This window comes from Manis pentadactyla, chromosome 19 (assembly GCF_030020395.1).
Source record: "Manis pentadactyla isolate mManPen7 chromosome 19, mManPen7.hap1, whole genome shotgun sequence".
NCBI lineage: Eukaryota > Metazoa > Chordata > Mammalia > Pholidota > Manidae > Manis > Manis pentadactyla.
In genome coordinates this window covers 8,134,832-8,157,723 of record NC_080037.1, presented here as the reverse complement: position 1 = coordinate 8,157,723, position 22,892 = coordinate 8,134,832, and the positions used below count along the sequence as shown (strand labels likewise).

Here is a 22,892-nt window from a genome sequence, read left to right as displayed (position 1 = left end):
GATCTCCCAAACTCACATCATGAATAACCTCTTACAGCACCTAAACTGAGCATCTTGGAGAAATTTCAGTGGATAATAATTATCAGAACTCTCAGCTCTGAACACAGTCCAGGACTAAGTAAGAGCTCAGGCGAAGACCTAATCCTTGCTCTTCCCCATCCACTCCACCTCTGCCCGTGGAGATGGTTATACTAGGGGCTTGGAGAAAACACTAGGGAAGAGAGGCCACAAACCGTCGGAGCTGACCATGAGTTCAGAGCCACCAGGGAGGGGTCTCAGCACCTACAGTATAGCTCCTCTGCTTTAGGACAATTAATCACATAAGGAATAAGTGAACCTAGGGAGGAAATTTATAAATATCTGTGAGACTGACAAGCCTCATTTTCTCCAAAGGATGTTTCTGGGCCACAAAACAGAGAGGAATTATTGGAGCACTTTAAAAAGTAAATGTAGTATCGGGTATGAACTTCTTTAACACTCTCCAGTTTAAAAAAGTCATTTTGGACAGTTAAGACATGACCAGATTCCCACTGAACAGCCTTGTCACCTGGCTTCGAGTCAATAGGTCTGGTGGCTGGAGATTTTTTCCTGCAATAACGGGCCACGAAAGGTCCCTACAGGTGGCTCCTCGGCGCTGCTCCTGGACACTTACCCTGCCCTTAAGGAAAAGACAGGCGGTCTACTTTAGGTTATAGCCTTGGAACTGTAGTCTCGCCGCTGTGTTCTGGGCAGAGAATCACACGCATCAGGCCAGAGAGCAAGTTATTTACTCCTTTATTTGGTCTGAGGCCAAATGACCCCGACTGAAGAATTGAGAGATTATGTGATAAGGAAAGTCCAAGCCTGATCAATTTGAGATCCATCTTCTGGGGGATTTTCTGGATCCATGAGGGTCATGGTTCACCTTTACTTCCCCTTTCATCCTCACTCCAAGCTTGCAAGGGCAACGGACAGAGCCCAAACCTGGAAGTTTGAGCAACTGTTCACGAGCTGTGTGATTGTGGCAAGTCACTTGGGGTCTCTGAGATTCCATTTCTTCTTTGTAAAAAGACGGGCTTGGATTAGGTGGCCTCTCAGCTCCCTTTAAACCCAGACATTTGTCAATCATTCCTTGGGAGCCCAGTTCCCACGTGGCGACTACCTAGGCACAAAGGCTCGGGATGCATTCCGCAAAAACTCGGGCATGACTGTGTCCTTTGTCCTCCACACGCTGGTCTCTCCCTTCACTGCATCTTCCACGTATCTGAATTTCAGGTGTGTCTCAGACTTATGTCTACCATTTCTTTCTACCTCTTTCTTCTTGATGTTCATACATCTCTTGTCTGTGGAACACAGAGTTAGGGCTTGAGCATTTTGTGGACCCCCAAAGTATGACATTAACAAAGATGTATTTTTATTCTAATATACATGAAACACTTTGTGTCTATGCCAGAGAGGGAGTATGCATGTTATACAGGTGATGAGAATAGAAACAATCCGCCCCAGCTTCTCTCTCGGGGCGCTCTCCATTACCTTCAGTCTCTTACCAAATTGGTCTAGGTCAGTCCATAGAGCAGATTTTCTCTTGTATAATTGCCATTTCAAATTGGCTGCTACAAATTGTTATGAATTTCTAATAGTTAGGGATTGGTTTTTTTTGAAAATCGAGTTAGTATCTCCCAACTGGCGGCCAACTCAAGAGTAGAAACTCAAACACAAGACTCGCCTTGCCAGTATGCTGTGGCACGGAGTACTTGGAGAAAGGCTTTGCTCTTCCTCTTCTCATTAAGTGGGGAATGGGACCACAGGTTCATCTGCTTGAGTCCAGAGATGCCAGCTTTATGCTGAGAATGGCAGAGGCACCTGCCAGCCTGGGTCCCTCGGAGAGCACCGTCTTCCTGCCCTGTGTTGTCTGCCCAGCTCTGGCCAGTTACCAAGCTCAAGTCCCCACCTGGTGCTTCCATCAATTTCCAGGACATTCTCACTGCAGACCTTTTACTCTACAAATGTACCCAGGATCACTATGAAGTCTGCTTATTTCTACCACCTACAGCGCTCTTTCCCTTCTTGAAAACTGGCATGACATGCACTCACTTTTAGCCTTTCCTTTATTTGCAATTTAAAAAATATCACTGAGAGTGGTCAGCAATCTCACTGTAAGGTAAGGGTACCAATGAATTGAAATTGCTCAGAATGAAATTTTTTAAGACAAAGGAATCACTTTGTCTTAAAATCCAAAGGAGGATTCTGAGAAAAATTCCAATTTTTATTTTTTAACCAATTTCCAAGAGGATAATACTGCACTGCTGCCAAATAAATTGAGCCACAGTAAATACTGTTCAATTAATAGGACAGAATTATTTTTTTAGTTAAAATATAGGAGTCATTGGCCTTCTGCCTTCATTACATTATGTCAAGGCTGAAAATCTGAGTTTTCCAACGTACCAATTGCTGTTCTAGAAATGGGATCCTAAAATGTTGCCTATTAGGATCCCCAGGAAACAGATTCTGAAGCAGAGATTTGAATGCAGCACGTTTATTAGGGAGTGCCCTCAGCATCAATACCTGTGCGGGCATGAAGGAAGCAGAACTGGGCAAAGAGAGAAGTTGAAATGTGATGCAGTCATAGCAGAAACCTCAAACCGTCTCATGGCCGAGAGCCTGGAGCTGGGACAGCCCTTGGTAATCACCTTAAATTGAAGGAAGGGGGCCAATCTTTAAATCCTGAAATAGACAAGTCTTTAGAGGCAGTCTACCCCTGAGAAGGGCATGTGACTTTGGGGGAAGCATCTCTTTAACAAGGGCAATTCCTGGAGGACTCAATTGAGAGCTGTTGGCCCGAGACACTCCCCCCAGCTGGGGGATGCGTGGGTCCTACAGGGCTGCGATTTGGGTAGTTTGCCACGGCAGCCCCCGTCAGAACTTCATATAGCAGAGTTCTGGCCATCTGAACTTCAACTTAACAGCTTTTTGTCTAGATTAAGCAGAACTACTAAGCAAAAAATTTTATGATTGTTGTTTGTCCTCACAGCAAGGGACTGGCACTATCATTTCTAGAAATCTGGACACAGAGGCAAAGATATCATTCATCTTTGCTCAGACTTCATATGCAGCGTTTTTGCAAAGTGAGACATGTTAACTTGATTTGGAGGATTTGTTAATTTCCACTGACTCGCCCCATTCTCAGCACCCAACAGACTTCCTGACAGTCTCCCAAGCGATGTCTGGCCTCTGCAGGGTCACCGGATGGGGTCAGCTGGACTCTGGGGACTGCAGGAGTTGAGTTTGAAATTCTGGTTATGCTTGTTCATCATAAGAGGCCAGAGGGGAGCAGAAGGATGAAGGAAGGAGCATCCTTCCTTGCACCAGAGCACACGCTTCTTTGAGTCGCAGACACGAAATGCTGTTTTTAATTCAGGTCTTAAGTTGGGAGTATCTAACAAGAAATTTCTGAAGATTAACCTCGGCAGGCTTAGAGGCTTACTGAAATGGTTTTTATTTATTCAAGTCAAACTTCAGAACTTCTGCTCGTTAATAAATTTTTCAGAAATTGTAGTTGAAGTGCTTATATTTCTAACACTATCTCAAAGAGTTTAGGACTGCCCTGGAAAAGGAGCTATATTTTTGCATGGCTCCTTCCAAACTCCATCCTCTCTCCCTCTTGGGCTGGAAGAGTAAAAAGTGTTGAACTTCGCAGAATGTTCTTTACAATCGTTTTCTCACCCAAGCGCCCTGGGACCGTGGACAACCCACCTCTGTGTTCTCAGTAACTGATGACTTGTTGCTTCCCCACATTTGTACTTCCTCATTCCGAGGAATAGTCAGTCAGGGCAGTTATACTTGGAAAGTGTGTACCCAGCCTTCTGAAGATTCCTCAGGCCATGATGGGATACTGGCAGGCAGCAAGAACAGTTTACATGAAGGCCTTCAATGTCAACAGCGAAAGATATGCATGTGTCTGCTCACTTACTTGCTAAAAAAGTATTTGCACAAATTGCTCCTACATCCTTAACAACAGCAAAAGTCTTTCGGGGGTGGTTTCCAAACTCTTTGTTCATTAGCTTTTTAGAATCCCGCTGGATTTTGTGCCTTAACGTCGTTGTATAACAACATATTCTTGGACCCGTGGATAGCTGTGTGCATGCGTGTGTGACAGAACATGGAAATGAGTGACCCAGATGGTAATTCTTTCCCCAATCACCTCAAGCATATGACAAACCATTTTCTATCTTCTCTGAAAGAAAACATAGAGAACCATGACTAGTTCAAATGGAAGTCTCTAGTTTCAGCACCCAATTCAATTTAGTCTAGTCTTCTTGATCCCCATACTTAAAGGCATTATTCAAACAGTATTACAATTAAAACATATTTATAAAGTAAAAGAAAAGGTCTTCAACAACCTCTTCTCACTAAGAGGAGAGGGGTTTTTGCCCCAAGGCTCTGCACAGGGCATCCCTGACCTCCTTATTCCTCAGGCTGTACACAACAGGGTTCAGCAGGGGAGTGATGACGGTGTAGGTCACTGAGATGAGTCTGTCCTGCCCCAGGGAACTCTGGGACTTAGGCTTGAGGTAAATGATGGAGGCACAGCCATAGTGGATGATGACCACCGTGAGGTGGGAGGCGCAGGTGGCAAAGGCCTTCTTCCGGCCCTCAGCTGAAGCAATCTTAAGGATGGCAGAGATGATGAGGACGTAGGAGATGAAGACCAGGCCCATGGGTAGGACGAGGACACAGACACTGACGACAAAGTTGATGATCTCATTGACAGTGGTGTCCGTGCAAGCCAGCTTTAGCAGGGGCCTCACGTCACAGAAGAAGTGAGAGATGAGGGCATCACAGAAGGGCAGGCCAAACACAGATGTGACCTGGGCAATGGCCATGCCCAGGCCAAGTCCCAGTGACCCAGATGCCAGCTGGACACAGACCTCTTTACCCATGATGGCCGAATACCGTAGGGGGTTGCAGATGGCCACATAGCGGTCATACCCCATGGCCGTGAGGAGGAAGCAATTATTGATACCGAAGGTGAGATAGAAGAAGAGTTGAGCGGCACAGTCTTGGATAGCAATGGGCTGGTGAGGACTCAGGAGGCCGGAAAGCATACGGGGAATGATGGCCACAGTATAGCAGGTCTCAGAGAGGGACAGCGTGCTCAGGAAAAAGTACATGGGAGTATGGAGGTGACGGTCCAGGCGAATAATAGTCACAATGACGACATTGCCGGAGAGCGTCAGTAGGTACAGAGTTAGAAAGACAGCAAAGAAGACGAGCCTGTGCTGCCGCCCAAAGCTAGGGAAACCTTCCAAGAGGAACTCAGTCACAGCAGTGGAGTTTGACTTTGGCATCAGAGCGGGTCCAGGTCTCAAAGAGCTCAGCAAATGAAAGAAAGACGTGGTAAGTCAACAGTGAAAGACCATAGGCTGGACCAAGGCCTGCAGTCCAGGCGTGTCTGTCCTCTGAGCAGTGCCCCGGGCCTCAAGGGCCATCCACAAGTGTGTTTAGCTGTTGGCCAACTGCTCAGTCATCACCTTTGCCCACTCTGTCTTTGACTAAAGAAGTGTTAGCCCAGAACCCTGGGGGCAGACATAGACCTCAGAGGGAAGGCAGAGAACAATGAAAAGATTTGTAGAAATAATTACCCAGCCACTGAAGAGGTGAGGCCCAGTCAACGAAGAAGTCAGCTCTAAAGTTCCTACTTAAACACTTTGAATTAGCCCCTTAAGGACCCAATGAGGAACAGTGATCTAGGTGAAAGATAAAAGATCTGAGGTGGATATCCTCTCACTGTCCGTGTCAGATGCCCCATGAGGCTCCTAGGATGACTTCTCCCCCCCACCACCCCTCAGTCTTAGGCTTCACTGCCCTAAGCTCTGCACCTAAAATCTACTGTGATCATGAAAGCCTAGAAAAGGGAGTTTGTCCACTAGATAGTCCTCCTGGAAAACCCACGCCAAATATCCTCTAAGATCAGGAAAAATGGTTTGATAAGGCACTGTGGGTATTAAGTTTACCTCTTTGAATTGTAGCCAAAGGCAGGAAGGAGGATGGAATAAATCTGAGGATATCCTCTCACGTATGAAATGGGCTTTCCTAGTGTGAGAGCAAAGATAAAATTCATTCCATCAGACAAAGACCAGATGTTCTATTTTTTACTTCAGTTTTGCATATTCACAGTTGTGATGGGGATACAAATGAGCTTATCCCATGTGAGCTTGGAACTGGAGGCTGCACAGGGGTGGATTTAACCTTGCCCCTCAAACTCGTATCTATTCCTGATAAATCCCACCATGTTTAACCATTACTTCCTTTTAGAATGCTGAGAATCATCCCAAGTATCCACCCTCCCTTTTCCATCCTGAAGACAGTACCCCCTGAAATGCTCCCCTCTCCATTTCCGCCAACACCCAGCTGCTGACCACTGTCATCACTCTCTATGCCGTGGCCGGTCTCAAGGCGATGGTCTCCTAGCTAATCCCCCTCATTTCAGTTGACCTTAGTCTAAGTCCATGTCTTTCTCCTGAATGCTGTCAACACTGTTTTAAAAAATGCCAATGGAGCCCTCCTGCATAAATTCCTTCAGTAGCCTCTTGAAACTTTATGCATGTTTAAATGAATTTGTGGACTGAGTATAGTAATGGTCCATAGAGTTGCCGTGAGTATTAAATGGGTTAATGTATTTGAAAACTTTGACATAGCGCTCAGTACATAGGAAGCCCTTAACAAATAGTTTTACTAGTAGTTATTCCTTTTGATTTTCCACAAATGAGCCAGTTTAAATATCTAAGAGAATCAGGGTAGAGGTAGGAAAGCTTCACTCAGCATTCTAGGATTTGTTTTTAAAAAAAGCCTCTGATGATCCTAGCCTTGATTTTATAAAATTTATCATTTCTCTTACAATTGCTCATATGGACGTTCTCATGCTCTTTTAAAATCTTTCTTGAGGTGCACTGAAGAGAACCATGAACTGAAACAGGTACTATCCTGATATAGGTGTGGATTAGGCAGAGTAAGATGTTCAGTTTTGCTTCTAATCCCCTTCTTGAAATGCACAAAATTTTACTTCTCCCTTAGATCGCAGGAGCCCATCCTGCTCACGCACCAAGGAACAATTTGCAGTGACGTCTAAAATGTTTCCCTGGGTTATTATTGATAGTTTGGAACCCATCCCTGTAGAATCACAGTTTTCACTATAGTTGCATATTTGACTTGAAATTCATCCATGTTATTCTTTTAACTTAATCCCACTCTCTTGGCCAGAGATCTTACTCATGCCTATAGCCCACAATGTTTCTGTTTCCCTCCTCCTCCAGATCACTAGTCAGCCCTAAATTGCTAACATCCTATAACACTCCAGCCCAGCTCCATTTCGGGGGTGATTCCAGCAGAACAATCAGTAAAGGGGTGCAGAGTGGGATGGGAACACGGAAAACACCGGTGAGAACAGAATGACTCACCTAGGGTGTAGGAAATGTAGGTGACAAAGGCAAGATGAGAGATAAAATGGTAGGAATGGTACAGATGGACAGAAACCTCAAAATTCAGATCATGTCTTTGACTTCAGAGTCTTTATTACCCTTGCTTTCTTTCAAATAAATGACCAAAAAAAAAGTGAACAAAATCCTGCCTCTGACTCAACCGTGGATGACGATGCTGTTTACATTTTTCTCCAAGGAAGAGAAGTTACTTATCTCTATTCCTGTTTTTTTTTTAATCTCCAGTGAATAATTAAATTATACCTCAAATCCATTCAGAATCATTTCTTTAGTAGTTCAATGTGTTGAGTAAGTAACAAAAGTAACAAAGTATAACTTACTCAATACATGGTTTTTATGTCCTGGTACCAGGGAAACGGAGATGACTAAGAAATGGTCTTTGGCCTATTTCTTAGATTTCTCAACAGTCTTTTGTATAAGACCCAGTGAAAGGCCTGTGGTCTTATGTCCCTCTTTTTTGTGTGTCTGTGTTTATAAACAATTACTGTATATATTTGTATTTTTAAATTTTTTTTTTGAGAGGGCATATCTTATATTTATTGATCAAATGGTTGTTAACAACAATAAAATTCTGTATAGGGGACTCAATGCACAATCATTAATCAACCCCAAGCCTAATTCTCAACAGTCTCCAATCTTCTAAAGTATAATGAACAAGTTCTTACATGGTGAACAAATTCTTACATAGTGAATAAGTTCTTACATGGTGAACAGTGCAAGGGCAGTCATCACAGAAGCTTTCGGTTTTGATCACGCATTATGAACCATAAGCAATCAGGTCAAATATGAATATTCGTTTGATTTTTATACTTGATTTATATGTGGATCCCACATTTCTCCCTTTATTATTATTATTATTTTTTTTAATAAAATGCTGAAGTGGTAGGTAGATGTAAGATAAAGGTAGAAAACTTAGTTTAGTGTTGTAAGAGAGCAAATGTAGATGATCAGGTGTGTGCCTGTAGACTATGTGTTAATCCAAGCTAGCTTATGTCCCTCTTTTATACATAAGTTTACACATCCCCATTTCCAAAATCATAGAAATCATGGTACTCTCTATGAGAAATCATGTGCTTCCATCTATGGACTCCCACTGGCTATATGATAACTAAAGATACATTATGATAACCATTTCCCATCCCAGCAAGTAAGGAAGTGAAACTTATCGTGTGGCCTGTTTCTCTGGTCTTCTGGAGAGCTATACTCATGTAGGAGAGTCACACCCCCAATCTGGAAATGTGACTGCCTATCATAATAGAGACTTTTACTAATAGTTATAAAGTATCCCTAGACTTTTGCCAATGCCCTTCCAGAAATTATTTAAAACCCACCTTATTTGAGTGTAGATCACTTTGTAAAAATATTGCTACTTTACAAACAGTCTACAGATTTTCTTACCTGAGGGTCACCAATGTCTTACTGAGCAGAGCTATAGTTTAATAGGAACTCCCCACCCACTGGCAAACCTTCAGATGCCACCTAAAATGCGGTACCCAGAGAGGAAGGAAATCATGCCTGTCCCCTTCTTCCAGGGCCTAAGACTTTAAGTGAAGGATAGAAAAAGTCACATTAGGTTCCTCTAGATTCTCACACTCCCTCCTGCTGGGAGAAGCTCTTCTTTGGGTCACAAAGCAGTAATTGTGACTTGAGATTTCTTAATAAGGTGCAAAATCTTTGTCCCAGACTCCTGGGCTCCTCTACCAAACACCTCCCAAGTGATCAATAGCAAAAGAAAATCAAACAGCAGAGTGCCTGGAGACCTCATTACTCAGGAAGCTCATTTCCTAATCCTGAAATTAACGTTTTGGAGAGTAGCATTGTCTCAGTTTTTAGGAGAAATCTCTAGAGTAAAAAGCTGAATTCAAATTTTGTGGGCCATGGTCCTGCTAAGATACACAGTGTACTTTCTTTCCATTTCTCTGGTGCCAAAGGAGAAGAACGTAAAATATTATGGAATGACTCTCCATAAGTGGCAAAAGAGAAGCAAAAATCATGAAGTAGGGTTTCAGCAGGGACCCCCATTGCTGACCTTCAGTCACTCTGACACTTGCAGCCAGTTTAAAGCCTCAGGCTAGAATCATCAATCCTCTCCAAATTCTGCTGTAAGAAATGTTACACTTTTAACTGATCTCTCTCACCTCTGCTGTGCTTACCACACACCTTACATCATTTAGGGTCCCCTAGCTCGGTTCTGCCCAAGGCCTCAGCCTTGCTGGGTCACGGTTCATGTACTACATCCATCTTATTAAACACAGTCCACAAAGATGTTAATGAGGGTCAAGTCTTAAATATGTAGAAGTTAGCACTCAACTGTCACATACTTTTAACTCTTTAATCATTTTCTTTGCAGTAATCTTACATTTCTAACTCAACTGTAAGCACCTTTAGAGACTCTCATTCATGTTTTGTTCTCCCACTGTCCTTACAGCCATTACTACTAATAAAAATTTCTGACATTATATGTGCCTCTTATAGGCTAGGTACTAAACTACAACATACATATGTTGATTCATTTAATCCTAAGAATAAATCTACAGGAAGCATTAATACACTCATTGTCAGAAGGCCCAGGCACGGTGATGTTATGTAGCTTTCCCCAGGGCACTGAGCTGACGAATGGGAAACCAGAACATAAACCCAAGAAGCCCAGCTTCAGAAGTTGTACTAGCACAGTTCTGGACAAAAACAATTCTCAACAAATATTGGTTAGATTGATTTAACTTGAAATTGTGTTCAGTAATGGAACTGCTAGTGATAGCAATCTAAGAAAGCATCTTAGCTATGAGCAAAAAACATTAGACTAGGGATTCTGTCTACCCAGATTTTAGTTTCCAAATCTGCCACTAACTTGATTAGTGTTTGGATAGACACTTATCTGGGCCTCTATTTATTAATCTGTGAGTGATGATTATGATAACAATATAACAATATGATGATGATATGATGACGATGATGATGAAGCCGACAATAGTAATATCAAATCAGATTTGCCTCATACTCTGCATTCTTCACACTGTTTTATGGAATCTCCCAATAAAATGGTGAGGTAGGTATATATTTAAGTACTATTATCCCCATTTTACAAATGAAGAAACTAAGGTTAATTAAAAGAACTGGAGTAAGTGACCCTTAGCAGAGTTCTTTCCACCCTGCTACTCTTCATGTCCATATAAAACTGAAGGATAGCACCACTTCTCCTCCAACTCTAGAATGAAGTTATTATGACTATAAGATGTGGAAAGAGCTTCCAAGTCATGAATAGTTGAGAGGCCAAGACTCCAGAAAGAAAGGATATGTAGAAATATTAGCGTGACACCCACTCTTTGCAGTTTCCTCAAGGAACTATAATTTATAGTTTGTAGGCTTTGGTAAAAGACTAAAAAAATGAGCAGCTCAGCTCATTTGGCGGTGTCCATATGCTTAAGGGCTGCACCATAGGTGAAAGGGTAAGGTACAAATAAATTAACTCCCACACAGACTTGAAACCAGCTTCAATTTCACTTAATCCCTACTTGTATTAATATCCTCTCACCCTAATCTAACTACCAGTCAGGAGTAAAACAAAATCTTCTCTAGAGGAAGCTTATATAATGCAGAACCTTAATTTATCTTTACAGTTTTTTCATGTAGGACATTCATAGGTAAACTACAGCCTGCTGGCCCCTGAATCCACCACTGGTTTTGGCATAGACTTCAAGCTGTATTATGGTTTTTACATTTTTAAACGGTTGAGAAAAATCAAAAGAAGATTTTGTGACATGAAAATTGTATGAAATTCAAATTTCAGGGACCACAGGTTTTTTAAAACCATAGCCACACTCACTCACTTACATACCACCTACGTGCTACTAGGGCAGAATTTAATTGTTGCAACAGAGACTTATGGTCTACAAATCCTAAATTATTTACTAACTGGCCCCATTCAGGAAAAATCTGAGAACTCCTGATACAGAGTGTTGAGGATGCAATAAAAATGCACCAAGCATAAAAAAACAAAACAAAACAAAGAAACAAACAACAAAAAAATGCACCAAGCATACCAGGAGAGAACACTGAAGGGCTAAAAATCAAGGAAAGAAAAACACTAAATAGAAAGACTCAGAAACCACTATATTAAAGTCATCAGATACAACTTAAAGATAAACAGAGTGTGGGAGATGTATCCTAAGGTGACCTTCAGTGAGTCACATCCATGTATAATCCTTCCCTCTTAAGGGTGGCCAGAACTGTGACTTACGTCTACTTAATAGGATACAGCAAAGGTGATAGGATGTCACTCCCATGCTTACATTACATTATATAAAAATCTATCTTAGCAGACAGGAACAAGAGATTCTCCCTTGTTGGCTCTGAAGACGTAAGCTTCATGTTTTGAGAGGGCTTGTAAGAAGGACATGTGGCAAGAAATATGGGCGGCCTCTAGGATCTGAGAGCAATCTCAGTTAACAGCAAGTAAGAAAACACAACCTCAGTCCTTATAACTACAAGGAACCAATTTTACCAACAACCAAATGGGGTTGGAAGAAAACACCAAGCTCCAGAAAGGAGTATACTCGGGTGACACCTTGATTTCAGGTTTGTGAGACTCTAAGCAGAACACCCACTCAGACCATGCATAGGATACCTGACCCATGGAAACTGAGCTAATAAATATGTGCTGTTTTAAACTATTAAATTTATAGTTTTTTTCTTTATATGAGAAAATGAGTGTGAATATGCTACATGTAAAAAACTTGTGGTGATTTGATAGGAAGCAATAGAAAACTAATAAACTTTTGTTGTGTTGAAGAAATAGGCAACAAATTGTGGAACCACTACAAAGAACTGGAAAATATTTTTAATAAGAAAGTGAAAATATCAGATATATTTAAAATAAAAAATATAATAACTGAAACTAAGAATTCAATAGAATGTTTTAACAGCATATTAGAAACTAGAGATAAAAATCACTGAATTAGAAGCATGTAAGTAGGAAATATCCAAACTGAAGCATGGAGAGGAGAAAATGTAACATAAGAGCATAAGAGACAAAAAGAACCCATTGAAAAGGTCCAACATAAGTGTAACTGGAGCTCCAAATTGATAGGAGAGAGAGAATGTATCAGAAGTAATTATAGACACAAGTCTTTGAAATTAGACGAAAACATCAAGATACAAATTCAACAATCACTCTGAATTACATGCAGGATGTATATACATTCTCCTCCCAAACAAAATGCATGCAGACCTATCATATAAAATGGCTAAAATGTAAAGAAAAAACAAATCTCTAAAAGTGGTTAGGGGAAAAAAGGCACATTGTTTTCAAGGAATAATAATAGGACTAGTAAGTGACTTCTCAATAGCAAAATTGGAAAGAAGAAATCAATGGAATGACATCTGCAAAATGCTGAAAGAATATAACTGCCAAACTAGAATTCTATACTCAGGGGGACCGTCCTTCCTTAAGAAAAGCAAAACAAGACCAGTTTCAGAAATGGAAAAAATGCTCTCCTTCATCACCTGGAGCTCTGCATTAAAGAAATGGGAAATGGAGTTCTCTAGGGGGAAGGAATATCCATAACAGGAAAGATAAATGCATGGGCAAGTATAAATTAATATTACACTTCATATTATACAATAATAAATCTCTTACAGTTCTCTAAATATTTTAGAATCAAAATATGACATTAAAATGGGAACAAATTAGATTAAGGATTCATATAGTCTTTGCATTGTTTTTGAATCGGAATCTCTAAAATAACCATTAAAATGATACATATGCAACAAAATAAAAAGAAAAGAATAAAAAACTTGATTACTCTAAAATAAGATAAAAAGATAGGAAGAAGGTACATTAAAAAAATAGGAAAAATAGAAAAATCCTAATGTGATATAAACCCAAATCTATAAGTAACTTCATTAAATATAAAATGTAAATTTTTTAAAATGTAAACTAATAACCCAACTAGTAGAGAAAGTGTCTGACCGGATAGGAAAACAAACTTTCATTTACAAGAGACACACCTTAATTATCAGGATACAGAAATATTGAAAACAAAATAATGGAAAAATACATCATGCAAACACTAACTAAAAGAAAGTTATTGTTTTATGTTAACATCAAGGATGATTTCAATTTTTAAAAATCCATTAGTTTGTGACCTGTCATACAGTCTAGTCTGGATTAGAATGTTCCATATGTACTTGAAAAGCATATGTATTCTGCTCTTTTTGTGTGGAGTTTTCCAAAAATGTCAGGACAAGTTGGCTGATAGTGTTGTTCAAGTATTCTATATCCTTACAGATTCTCTTTCTGGTTGTTCTATAAAACTACTGAAATAGAATCACTGAACTCTCCAACTGTAATTGTTGAATTTCCTGTTTCTCCTGTCAATCCTGTCATTTTACTTCGTGGATTTTGGGGCTCTGCTGTCAGCTGCATAAACATTTGAAAGTCTGTATCTTCCTAACATATTGGCTCTTTTATCATAATTGTATTTGTCTCTTGTAATCCTTGTCTAAAAGTCTATATTTTGTCCTATGTTAACATAGCCATTTCAGCTCTCTTACAGTTAGTTTGCACGGTTTACTTACAACATTTACTTGCAAAATATTTGTATCTGATTCTGAAGTGTATCTCCTGTAAACAGCACACAGTTGAATCTTGCTTTTTAAAATCCAATTGGCCAATCTTTCCCTTTTGATCAAAGGCTTCAATGCATTCACTTTAATGTAATTAACGGTGTAAATGGATTAATGTCTTCCATTTTGCTGCTTGTTTTCTATGTTTCATATCTTTCTTTTTCCTTTAATTTTTTATTAAGGTATGATTGATATACATGCTTATGAAGGTTTCACATGGAAAAACAATGTGGTTACTACATTTACCCATATTATCAAGTCCCCATCCACACCCCAATGCAGTCACTGTCCATCAATGCAGCAAGTTGCCAGAGATCCACCAAGTCCTTTCTCTGTGATACACTGTTCTCCCCGTGACCCCTGACACCATGTGTACATAATTCCCCTCAGTCCCCTCCTCCCTCCCTCCCCACCTGCCCTCCCACACCCCTCCTCTTTGGTCACCACTAGTTCCTTCTTGGAGTCTCTGAGTCTGCTGCCATTTTGTTAGTCAGTTTTGTTTCATTGTTATACTCCACAAATGAGGGAAATCATTTGGCATTTGTCTTTCTCCACTTGGCTTATTTCACTGAGCATAATGCCCTCCAGCTCCATCCATGTGGTTGCAAATGGTAGGATTTGTTTTCTTCTTATGGCTGAATAATATTCCATTGTGTATATGTACCACCTCTTCTTTATCCATTCATCTACTGATGGACACTTAGGTTGCTTCCATTTCTTGGCTATTGTAAATAGTGCTGCGATAAACATAGGGGTGCATATGTCTTTTTCAAACTGGGCTGCTGCATTCTTAGGGTAAATTCCTAGGAGTGGAATTCCTGGGTCAAACAGTATTTCTATTTTTAGTTTTTTGAGGAACCTCCATACTGCTTTCCACAATGGTTGAACTAATTTACATTCCCACCAGCAGTGTAGGAGGGTTCCCCTTTCTCCACAACCTTGCCAACATTTGTTGTTGTCTGTCTTTTGGATGGTGGCCATCCTTATTGGTGTGAGGTGATATCTCATTGTGGTTTTAATTTGCATTTCTCTGATGACAAGCGATGTGGAGCATCTTTTAATGTCTGTTGGCCATCTGAATTTCTTCTTTGGATAAGTGTCTGTTCAGCTCCTCTGCCCATTTTTTTATTGGATTATTTGCCTTTTGTTTGTTGAGGTGTGTGAGCTCTTTATATATTTTGGATGTCAACCCTTTATCAGATCTGTTGTTTTATGAGTATATTCTCCCATACTGTAGGGTACCTTTTTGTTCTACTGGTGGTATCCTTTGCTGTACAGAAGCTTTTCAACTTGATATAGTCCCACTTGTTCATTTTTGCTTTTGTTTCCCTTGCCCGGGGAGATATTTTCATGAAGAAGTTTTTCATGTTTATGTCCAAGAGATTTTTGCCTATGGTTTTTTTCTAAGAGTTTTATGGTTTCATGACTTACATTCAGGTCTTAGAACCATTTCGAATTTGCTTTTGTGTATGGGGTTAAACAGTGATCCAGTTTCATTCTCTTACATGTGGCTGTCCAGTTTTGCCAGCACCATCTGTTGAAGGGACTGTCATTTCCCCATTGTATGTCCATGGCTCCTTTATCATATATTTATTGGCCATGTATATTTGGGTTAATATCTGGAGTCTATATTCTGTTCCACTGGTCTGCAGCTCTGTTCTTGTGCCAGTACAAAATTGTCTTGATTACTGTGGCTTTGTAGTAGAGCTTGAAGTTGGGAAGCGAGACCCCCCCCCCCCCCACTGCTTTATTCTTCCTTCTCAGGATTGCTTTGGCTATTTGGGGTCTTTTGTGGTTCCTTATGAATTTTAAAACTATTTGTTCCAGTTCGTTGAAGAATGCTGTTAGTATTTTGATAGGCATTGCATTGAATCTGTAGATTGCTTTAGGCAGGATGGCCATTTTGAGGATATTAATTCTTCCTAGCCAAGAGCATGGGATGAATTTCCATTTGTTAGTGTCCTCTTTAATTTCTCTTAGGAGTGCCTTGTGGTTTTCAGGATATAGGTCTTTCACTTCCTTGGTTAGGTTAACTCCTAGGTATTTTATTCTTTTTGACGCAATTTTGAGTGTATTTGTTTTCCTGATTTCTCTTTCTGTTAGTTCATTGTTAATGTATAGGAGAGCCACAGATTTCTGTGTATTAATTTTGTATCCTGCAACTTTGCTGAATTCAAATATTAGTTCTAGTAGTTTTGGAGTGGAGTCTTTAGGGTTTTTTATGTACAATATCATGTCATCAGCAAATAGTGACAGTTTGACTTCTTCCTTACCAGTCTGGATTTCTTGTATTTCTTTGTTTTGACTGATTGCCATGGCTAGGACCTCCAGTACTATGTTGAATAAAAACAGTGGGGAGAGTGGGCATCCCTGTCTTGTTCCCGATCGCAGAGGAAAAGTTTTCAGCTTCTCACTGTTAAGTATGATGTTGGCTGTGGGTTTGTCATATATGGCCTTTATTATGTTGAGGTACTTGCCCTCTATGCCCATTTTGCTGAGAGTTTTTATCATGAATGGATGTTGAATACATCTTTATTTTTATAAATACAAAAATACAGTGTTTTAACTACGTAACTGTTTTAAACGATATGTTTTTTAAAAAGAAATTATTAAGGAAGAAAACAGAAATGCAGGTACATAGACACACAGGCATACTCCTTTATAATGACATATATATTACATAGGTAGCATTTCTGGTTTTCATTTTTCCCTGTGGATATGAGTTACTGTCCACTGTCATTTCCTTTCAGCCTAAAGAACTTCCTTTAGAATTTCTTGTATGGTTGGTCTGCTAGCAACAAATTCTATCTTTATCTGGGTACACTTTTATTTTGTCTTCATTTTTAAAGGATATTGTTGCTAGATACAGATTTTTTGTTAAATTACCTTTTTCTTTTAGCAATTTGAATGCCGTTTCACTATCTTCTGGTCTCAATGTTTTTTCCTATTAAGAAGTGAACTGTTAATCATATTGTTTTTATTCTGGACATGCTGAGTCATTTTTCCTTAGTTGTTTTCAAGATTTTGTCTCTATATTTGGCTTTCAGCAGTTTGATGTGCCTAGAAATGATGAAATTGTGAATACATAGTTTACTACTTAGTGGTTAGCCAATGATTCGGGCAGAGATTGAATGCACACACCCAGAGCCCATAAGGGTCTACCTTCTGCTGATCAACCTCTGTGCAGGCATGGAACACACTCGAAGTTCCAGCCAGTTCTTAGGTCTCACTGAGCTTTTGATTTTGGTCAGGTTTTCTCAGATCTCCCTTGTGCATTCATGTTTTCTATGCAGCCAGAGATGTGTAGGGACTTATCCCAGTTTTTCTGTGGCTCTCTTATTCTCAGGATGTCCCAGTTAAATTTATGACATATTTGTTGCTTACCCACGTGAAAATTAATAAAGAGAAACCTCACTAAAGGGAAGCTAGAAGGGGGAGTCTCTTGACTTCCTATCCAGGAAGAACTGTTGATTTCAGACCCCAACAGAACTGTCAACAGGAAAGAATCATCAATTACCTGCCGGAACAGGCAAAGGTGTGTACACTGCATCTCCTTTAAGAAACTGACTACCCTTGCATCTCAGCCAATGAGAAACATCATCACCCTGAACTCTTGCTTTTCTCTGGACTTATATTCCAAACAACCCCTCCCAACTTTCTCCTTCCCCGTAAAATAACATTTCCTCTCCTTTGTTGGCTGGACTTGGCTATGGTTTTGCTGTGGCTTGCGTGTCCTGAATTGCAATTCTCTGCTATTCCCGAATAAAACCGTTTTGCTGGTAAAATAACTGACAGTTTTATTTTTAAGGTTAACACCCAGGACCAAGACCACAAGGTCAGGGTAGCAGAGCTGTGGGTTTTCTGTCCCCATTCCCAAATGGGTTGGTTGCACTGAGCCAGTGACGCTGCAGGGTTTTGCCCCACCTGCACTGCATGTACAGACTGAACCTCCTGACACCGAGGCTGCTGGTCCCCACCTCCACCAGCAGCTAAAACTGAAGTTCCTACCCACTCAGCGGGGAGTGCGGCAAGGGTGCGGAGGTGACTGATCGGAGCATCTAAGACAAAAAGGCAGCTGACTCCGGCCCTTCTTAACCTGAAGTTCTGGCAATTTTTTAAGCATAAATGTTTCTTGATTTGTTATCTGCTGTTGCTCAATTTCTAGTGCCCTGAAATCATTGTCGGTGATACATTATTCAGTCTTATACTTGTTTTTTGCACAAGGTAGTTGTTGGCCTCTGTTTTGCCACCATTACTGCAAGTTCTGTCTGCTCCACTTCCTGTCATTGTCTCCAGGTCCATACCTAGTGACAGGTCCCATAACATCAGAAACCTGGGAAGTGGGTGCAGGAATTTATTCTAAATCTGCTAGAAGAAAAAGAAATACCGTGTTCATATTGGTAACATATATTGATGTGTGCATTTAACCAGAGATTCTGGACTCAGTATATTTGTTTAAAGAGATGGGAGTAGTTCTTAAAGTTGCTTAGTTGGTTAACTAAAATACGGACTCAGTAGTGCCTGTTCCCTGCATCCTGTGGTTGAAGATGTGAGATGTTGCCACTGAGCGACTCCCTGACTTCAACAGGGTCGAAGAGAGCCCAGTGAATCAAAGGTCAAGCGGCACCACCTACCTATCAGATATAAAGAGTGTATGTGTTTACTAAAACAGGTGGCAGTAGTAATTAGAGCTGCTTGCTTAGGCCTCTTTGTGCATCTTATTGATCATAGTGTTTCTAAGACTGAGATAGAATGGAAACTGGATATATTTGATAGTAATAACACCCTTCTTCAATCTCGAGGACTGGTGAACATAATCCTACCTTTAGTCACCACAATGGAGAATCAAGGCCTCTCATCCAATTCCCAGACTAGAGCCAGTTCACATTCCTAGAGCCCTTTGAACGGCCATATCCCCTGAGGATGCACCCTCTGACATTGCTGCAAATACGTATTATTCATTTTCTTTGTAGCCTTCCCTAAGGAACTGCAACCATTTACCAGGGTAACTACCTCTGAACTGACACTTAACCCTGGACAGCAAACACAGTTTAGCATGGAAGCTCATGAATGGCAAGAAAAAAATGGACTTTGGGCCTGAATTCATTTCACAGTGAGCCCAGTGATTCCCAGACACAGTCTGGTTAATTCCCCCATTTCCAAATGCATTATCTACATAGACACACATGGCAACAAACTGCGCATTGTTAGTTCAGTCCATTCCCTTAGTAAACCAGGACACTGTCAATGGTGAGTAGGCTCCAGAATAAGAGAAAACTCTGAAGTCAGTCCAGGACATGGTGCAAACAATTCTACCACTAGAGCCTTATGACCCAGCAGATACAATATACACAGAGCATCGGGTTTTTTTCATAGAGATTGAGATTTATACACGTTTATACTATGTATTTGTAGCAATGTCACAAGGTCTGTCCTGAAGAGGACGTGGCCACCCTACACCCAAGGGCTCTAATCAGAGAATCAGGTGAGAAGCTATGATGATGTTTTGTTATTAAGAATCAAGTCAGGATTCTGTCAGCCCCAATAGGATCACAGGGCAAAGACCTCAGATTTCCGTAAAAAACCATACTTTTTCTAGACAAGCATTCACCCCTGAACCGCCTTTTGAGTCCCAGTAAAGGCAGACCACCCGACGTGTCCTAGGATGATGTTTCATGGTCTCGTTATGTCCCCACAAGCCAAGGTACAGCCAGGTCTACCACTCCAGATCCCAGTCCAGTCATGTGTCCACTGGAGAATCGCAGGAGCCTCCTAAAGGACCTGCTTGCTTCCAGACTTGTCATTTTCCACATTTCCACCAGACACTTTGAGATACACATCTGATCGCACCATTCACCTCCTTAAAAGCTTTGCTGGCTACGTATCAGCCTGAGAACAAGCTTGGAGTCGTATTAAGACCCTGCACGATCCAATCCCCTATGACCTTCACACTTCATTTCTCCCTTGGACTCTCTGTGCACAATTTGGCTTTCTTTCAGTTCTCAGAATGAATTATTCATTTATCAAGTCTTTCAGTCGTGTTTTTCTCTTGGGCTTAAATTCTCTTGCCTAGGTTTACCTAGTTGACCCATATTCACCTTAGAGATCCCAGTTTAAACATCATTCCTCAAAAAAAATATTTAAACTTTCCAGAATAGCAAAACTTACCCCCTTTTCTTATATGCTCTCATAAGCCCCTGTGTTTTTTCCTGATTGCATTTATTTTTGTTTGTGATAATGTGTGTGTTTGTGAGACTGTTTGAAACCTCCCTGGTGTGCAGGCTGTTCACTACACAGTGACACCCAATCAAGGGGAAGAATGAGGGATACAGTGTCGCCCACAGCCCACCTGGAAGGTCACACACCCTGCTGTAGTGCTCCATACGTGCACATGAAGCGATTCCCTTTCACGAATTGCAAAAATACAGTCCACTCACCAGGAGGCGTGCATATGCGCTGCACCTGCCCAGAAGAGGCTCCTTTAACTTATTCACACAAAGACAGCCAATGGATTAGCTACGGCTCTAGACTCCTGCCTCCTTGCTAAGCTCTATGAGAGCAGACAAGCACCATGACTTCCAGCTCCAATACGTATAGCACAGTGCCTGGAACATAAGTAGATGTTCAGTAATATTTATTACTACAGCAAATGAAGGTATGATCCTCAGATGTAGGATAACAGATATGTATTTTATTTCACATGTTTCTTTGGGGTTCATTGGTTTTTTTTTAACAAAACACATTTCAGTGTCTACAGTACAAGCTGCATTTGTGAGTCAAGCAGACAAAGGCAGAGTTTTGTTCTACTAATTGCCCAACTTCCTCATCAGGCCCCTGGGATGAAGCCTCAGGCTTCTTTCCCTGCTGCCCCCAGTGCCCTGGAATGAGTCTCAAAGGGAAGTCTCTAGAGTCCTGATCAGCGGATCTAGTTCTCTTCTGGGAATGGACAGAGTCCCTGGATTTGGGGTTTCAAGAGGCTTCAACCCTGCAGGAAGATCCTCTCAGGTCAGAGGAGTCAATGATTTGGGCCTTGAGTTACCGCCACACCCTGACCTATAGTCTCATTCAGGAAATAATGAACTTCTAGGCTGACTTTTGTTTCTCTCATATCAGCCTCTTGAAGAGAGCCCTATCTTTTTTTTTTTTTAAGTTCAGATGTACCATCAATTTAGAGTATTTCTCTCGTCTCCTTTGCTACCTTTGCAAGACGTAAGTGGTTTGCTAGTAGAAAAAAGGAAAAGAGAAGAGCTGATTTTTAATTTTCGGAGTTTCTTCCTTTTACCATCTGGTTTTCTGATGATTTTCTTGAACATTAGTAGTTCCTACTTTCCTTGTATTTTGCATGATGGCTGCTTGAGACCAGTGCCTATAAGGTGAAATAGTACGTATATAGTAATAAAAGAATCTGTGTAAAATCATGGGGGAGAGGGAGTAAATAAGACAGCCTCGAAAATCCCAAAGCTGTCATCTCCCACCGACGCCCCTGGGGTCTTCCGAGGCAGTGAGGCTGAGAGCCGGGCAGTTTCCACACGGCTGCGGCCTCCTTCCCCTCGAGCCCGAGCCTGGTGCCTGAACAGTCCCTGAGCGGGGCTTTGATTCAGCGCAAGGATATGGGTCTCAGAGTCAGACGTACCTGAGCTTCACACCTGGTGGAGCCAAATACTAAACAGGCAAGTCCGACAAGTAGCTTATCCTCCTGAGCCTTCAACTGCCCATCTGTAAAGCAGGCGTATTTTATTTCCTTGTAGAGTAATGACTACATGTTAAACTCTGTAGTCTGTCCTAACAGGGTGGCATATAGTATATTTTAACTGAATGTTAGTTCCTACTCTCTGGTTTCTAATTACCTCGGTCAGAGTGTAAGGGCAGCTTTCTGGTTCCATCAGTTTCTGGGGTCCACATGCTGGGACTCTGCTTACTCACTAGGCTCCATCCTCAGTCAGGTTCTCTGCCCTGCTCCCGTTCAGCAGGGAGGTACCCAACCACTACTTCCAGCAGAACATGCTTGGAAAATCTGTGTGTGTGTGTGTGTGTGTGTGTGTGCATGTGACTGCGTGTGAATTGGGCTGCAGCTGGAGGTTCTAGAGAGATAGATGCTATCTATCTATACCTGCAGCAGAAGAAAAGAAATAAAAGGAATGCCATTTTCCTCGGTGCCTTGCCCTCCCACCAGATGTTGGCAGCTACATTAAGAACTAAAAGGAAACAGGGTAATTCTTATCAAGTCCGGGTCCCTGCCTCTTCACAGAGACATCAAAAACAACTCAGAACAAGATATGGTGATTTCATCTCTTCTTTAAAGCCCTCTTAGAGAACGCTTATCAACGTGCATGTGGTACATGGATCATTATCTCAGCTGGGACAGAAAGAGTGTCTTCCTCCAGTACTGACATCTTTCAAGAGCAAAGGACTCAAGGTACAGGTGAAGAGAGCTGGGTTCCCACATTATCTCTGCCATGAACTAAATGTATGATATTAGGCAACTCTTTTACCCTTTATGGCATAGTTTCTTCCCATTTCTATCACATAGTTACTTTTGAGGAGTGAACATATTGCTACTTTGAAGAATAAAAGAAACTGTACAGCACAACAATTTATATAAATTTCATCTTTTTACAGAAAAGTGCTGGTCACTAAAAGTCAAGGATTGGAAAACTAATCCAAGATTAATTGTCTATCCCCCTTCTTAACGATAATGGTTTGCCAATATGTAGCTCATCCACCCATATTTTCCTACATTGTTCCTTCATGTCTTTTTTTTTTCCAACAGTCTCTCAACTTCTGCAACTTAAT

At 41.1% G+C, this 22,892-nt stretch overlaps 1 protein-coding gene across 1 annotated transcript; it reads right to left on the bottom strand.

The window, feature by feature from the left end:
• Window positions 1–4,388: 4,388 nt before the first annotated feature.
• Window positions 4,389–5,327, bottom strand: LOC118930759 (olfactory receptor 10J3). Its single transcript, XM_036922666.1, has one exon. It carries the CDS (start codon window positions 5,325–5,327, stop codon window positions 4,389–4,391), a length of 939 nt encoding a protein of 312 aa, XP_036778561.1.
• Between the last annotated feature and the right edge of the window lie 17,565 nt (window positions 5,328–22,892).

What these genes read in the sequence shown, in the direction of transcription:
- LOC118930759 (XM_036922666.1), bottom strand. Translation starts at nt 5,327, where the DNA reads ATGCCAAAGTCAAACTCCACTGCTGTGACTGAGTTCCTCTTGGAAGGT.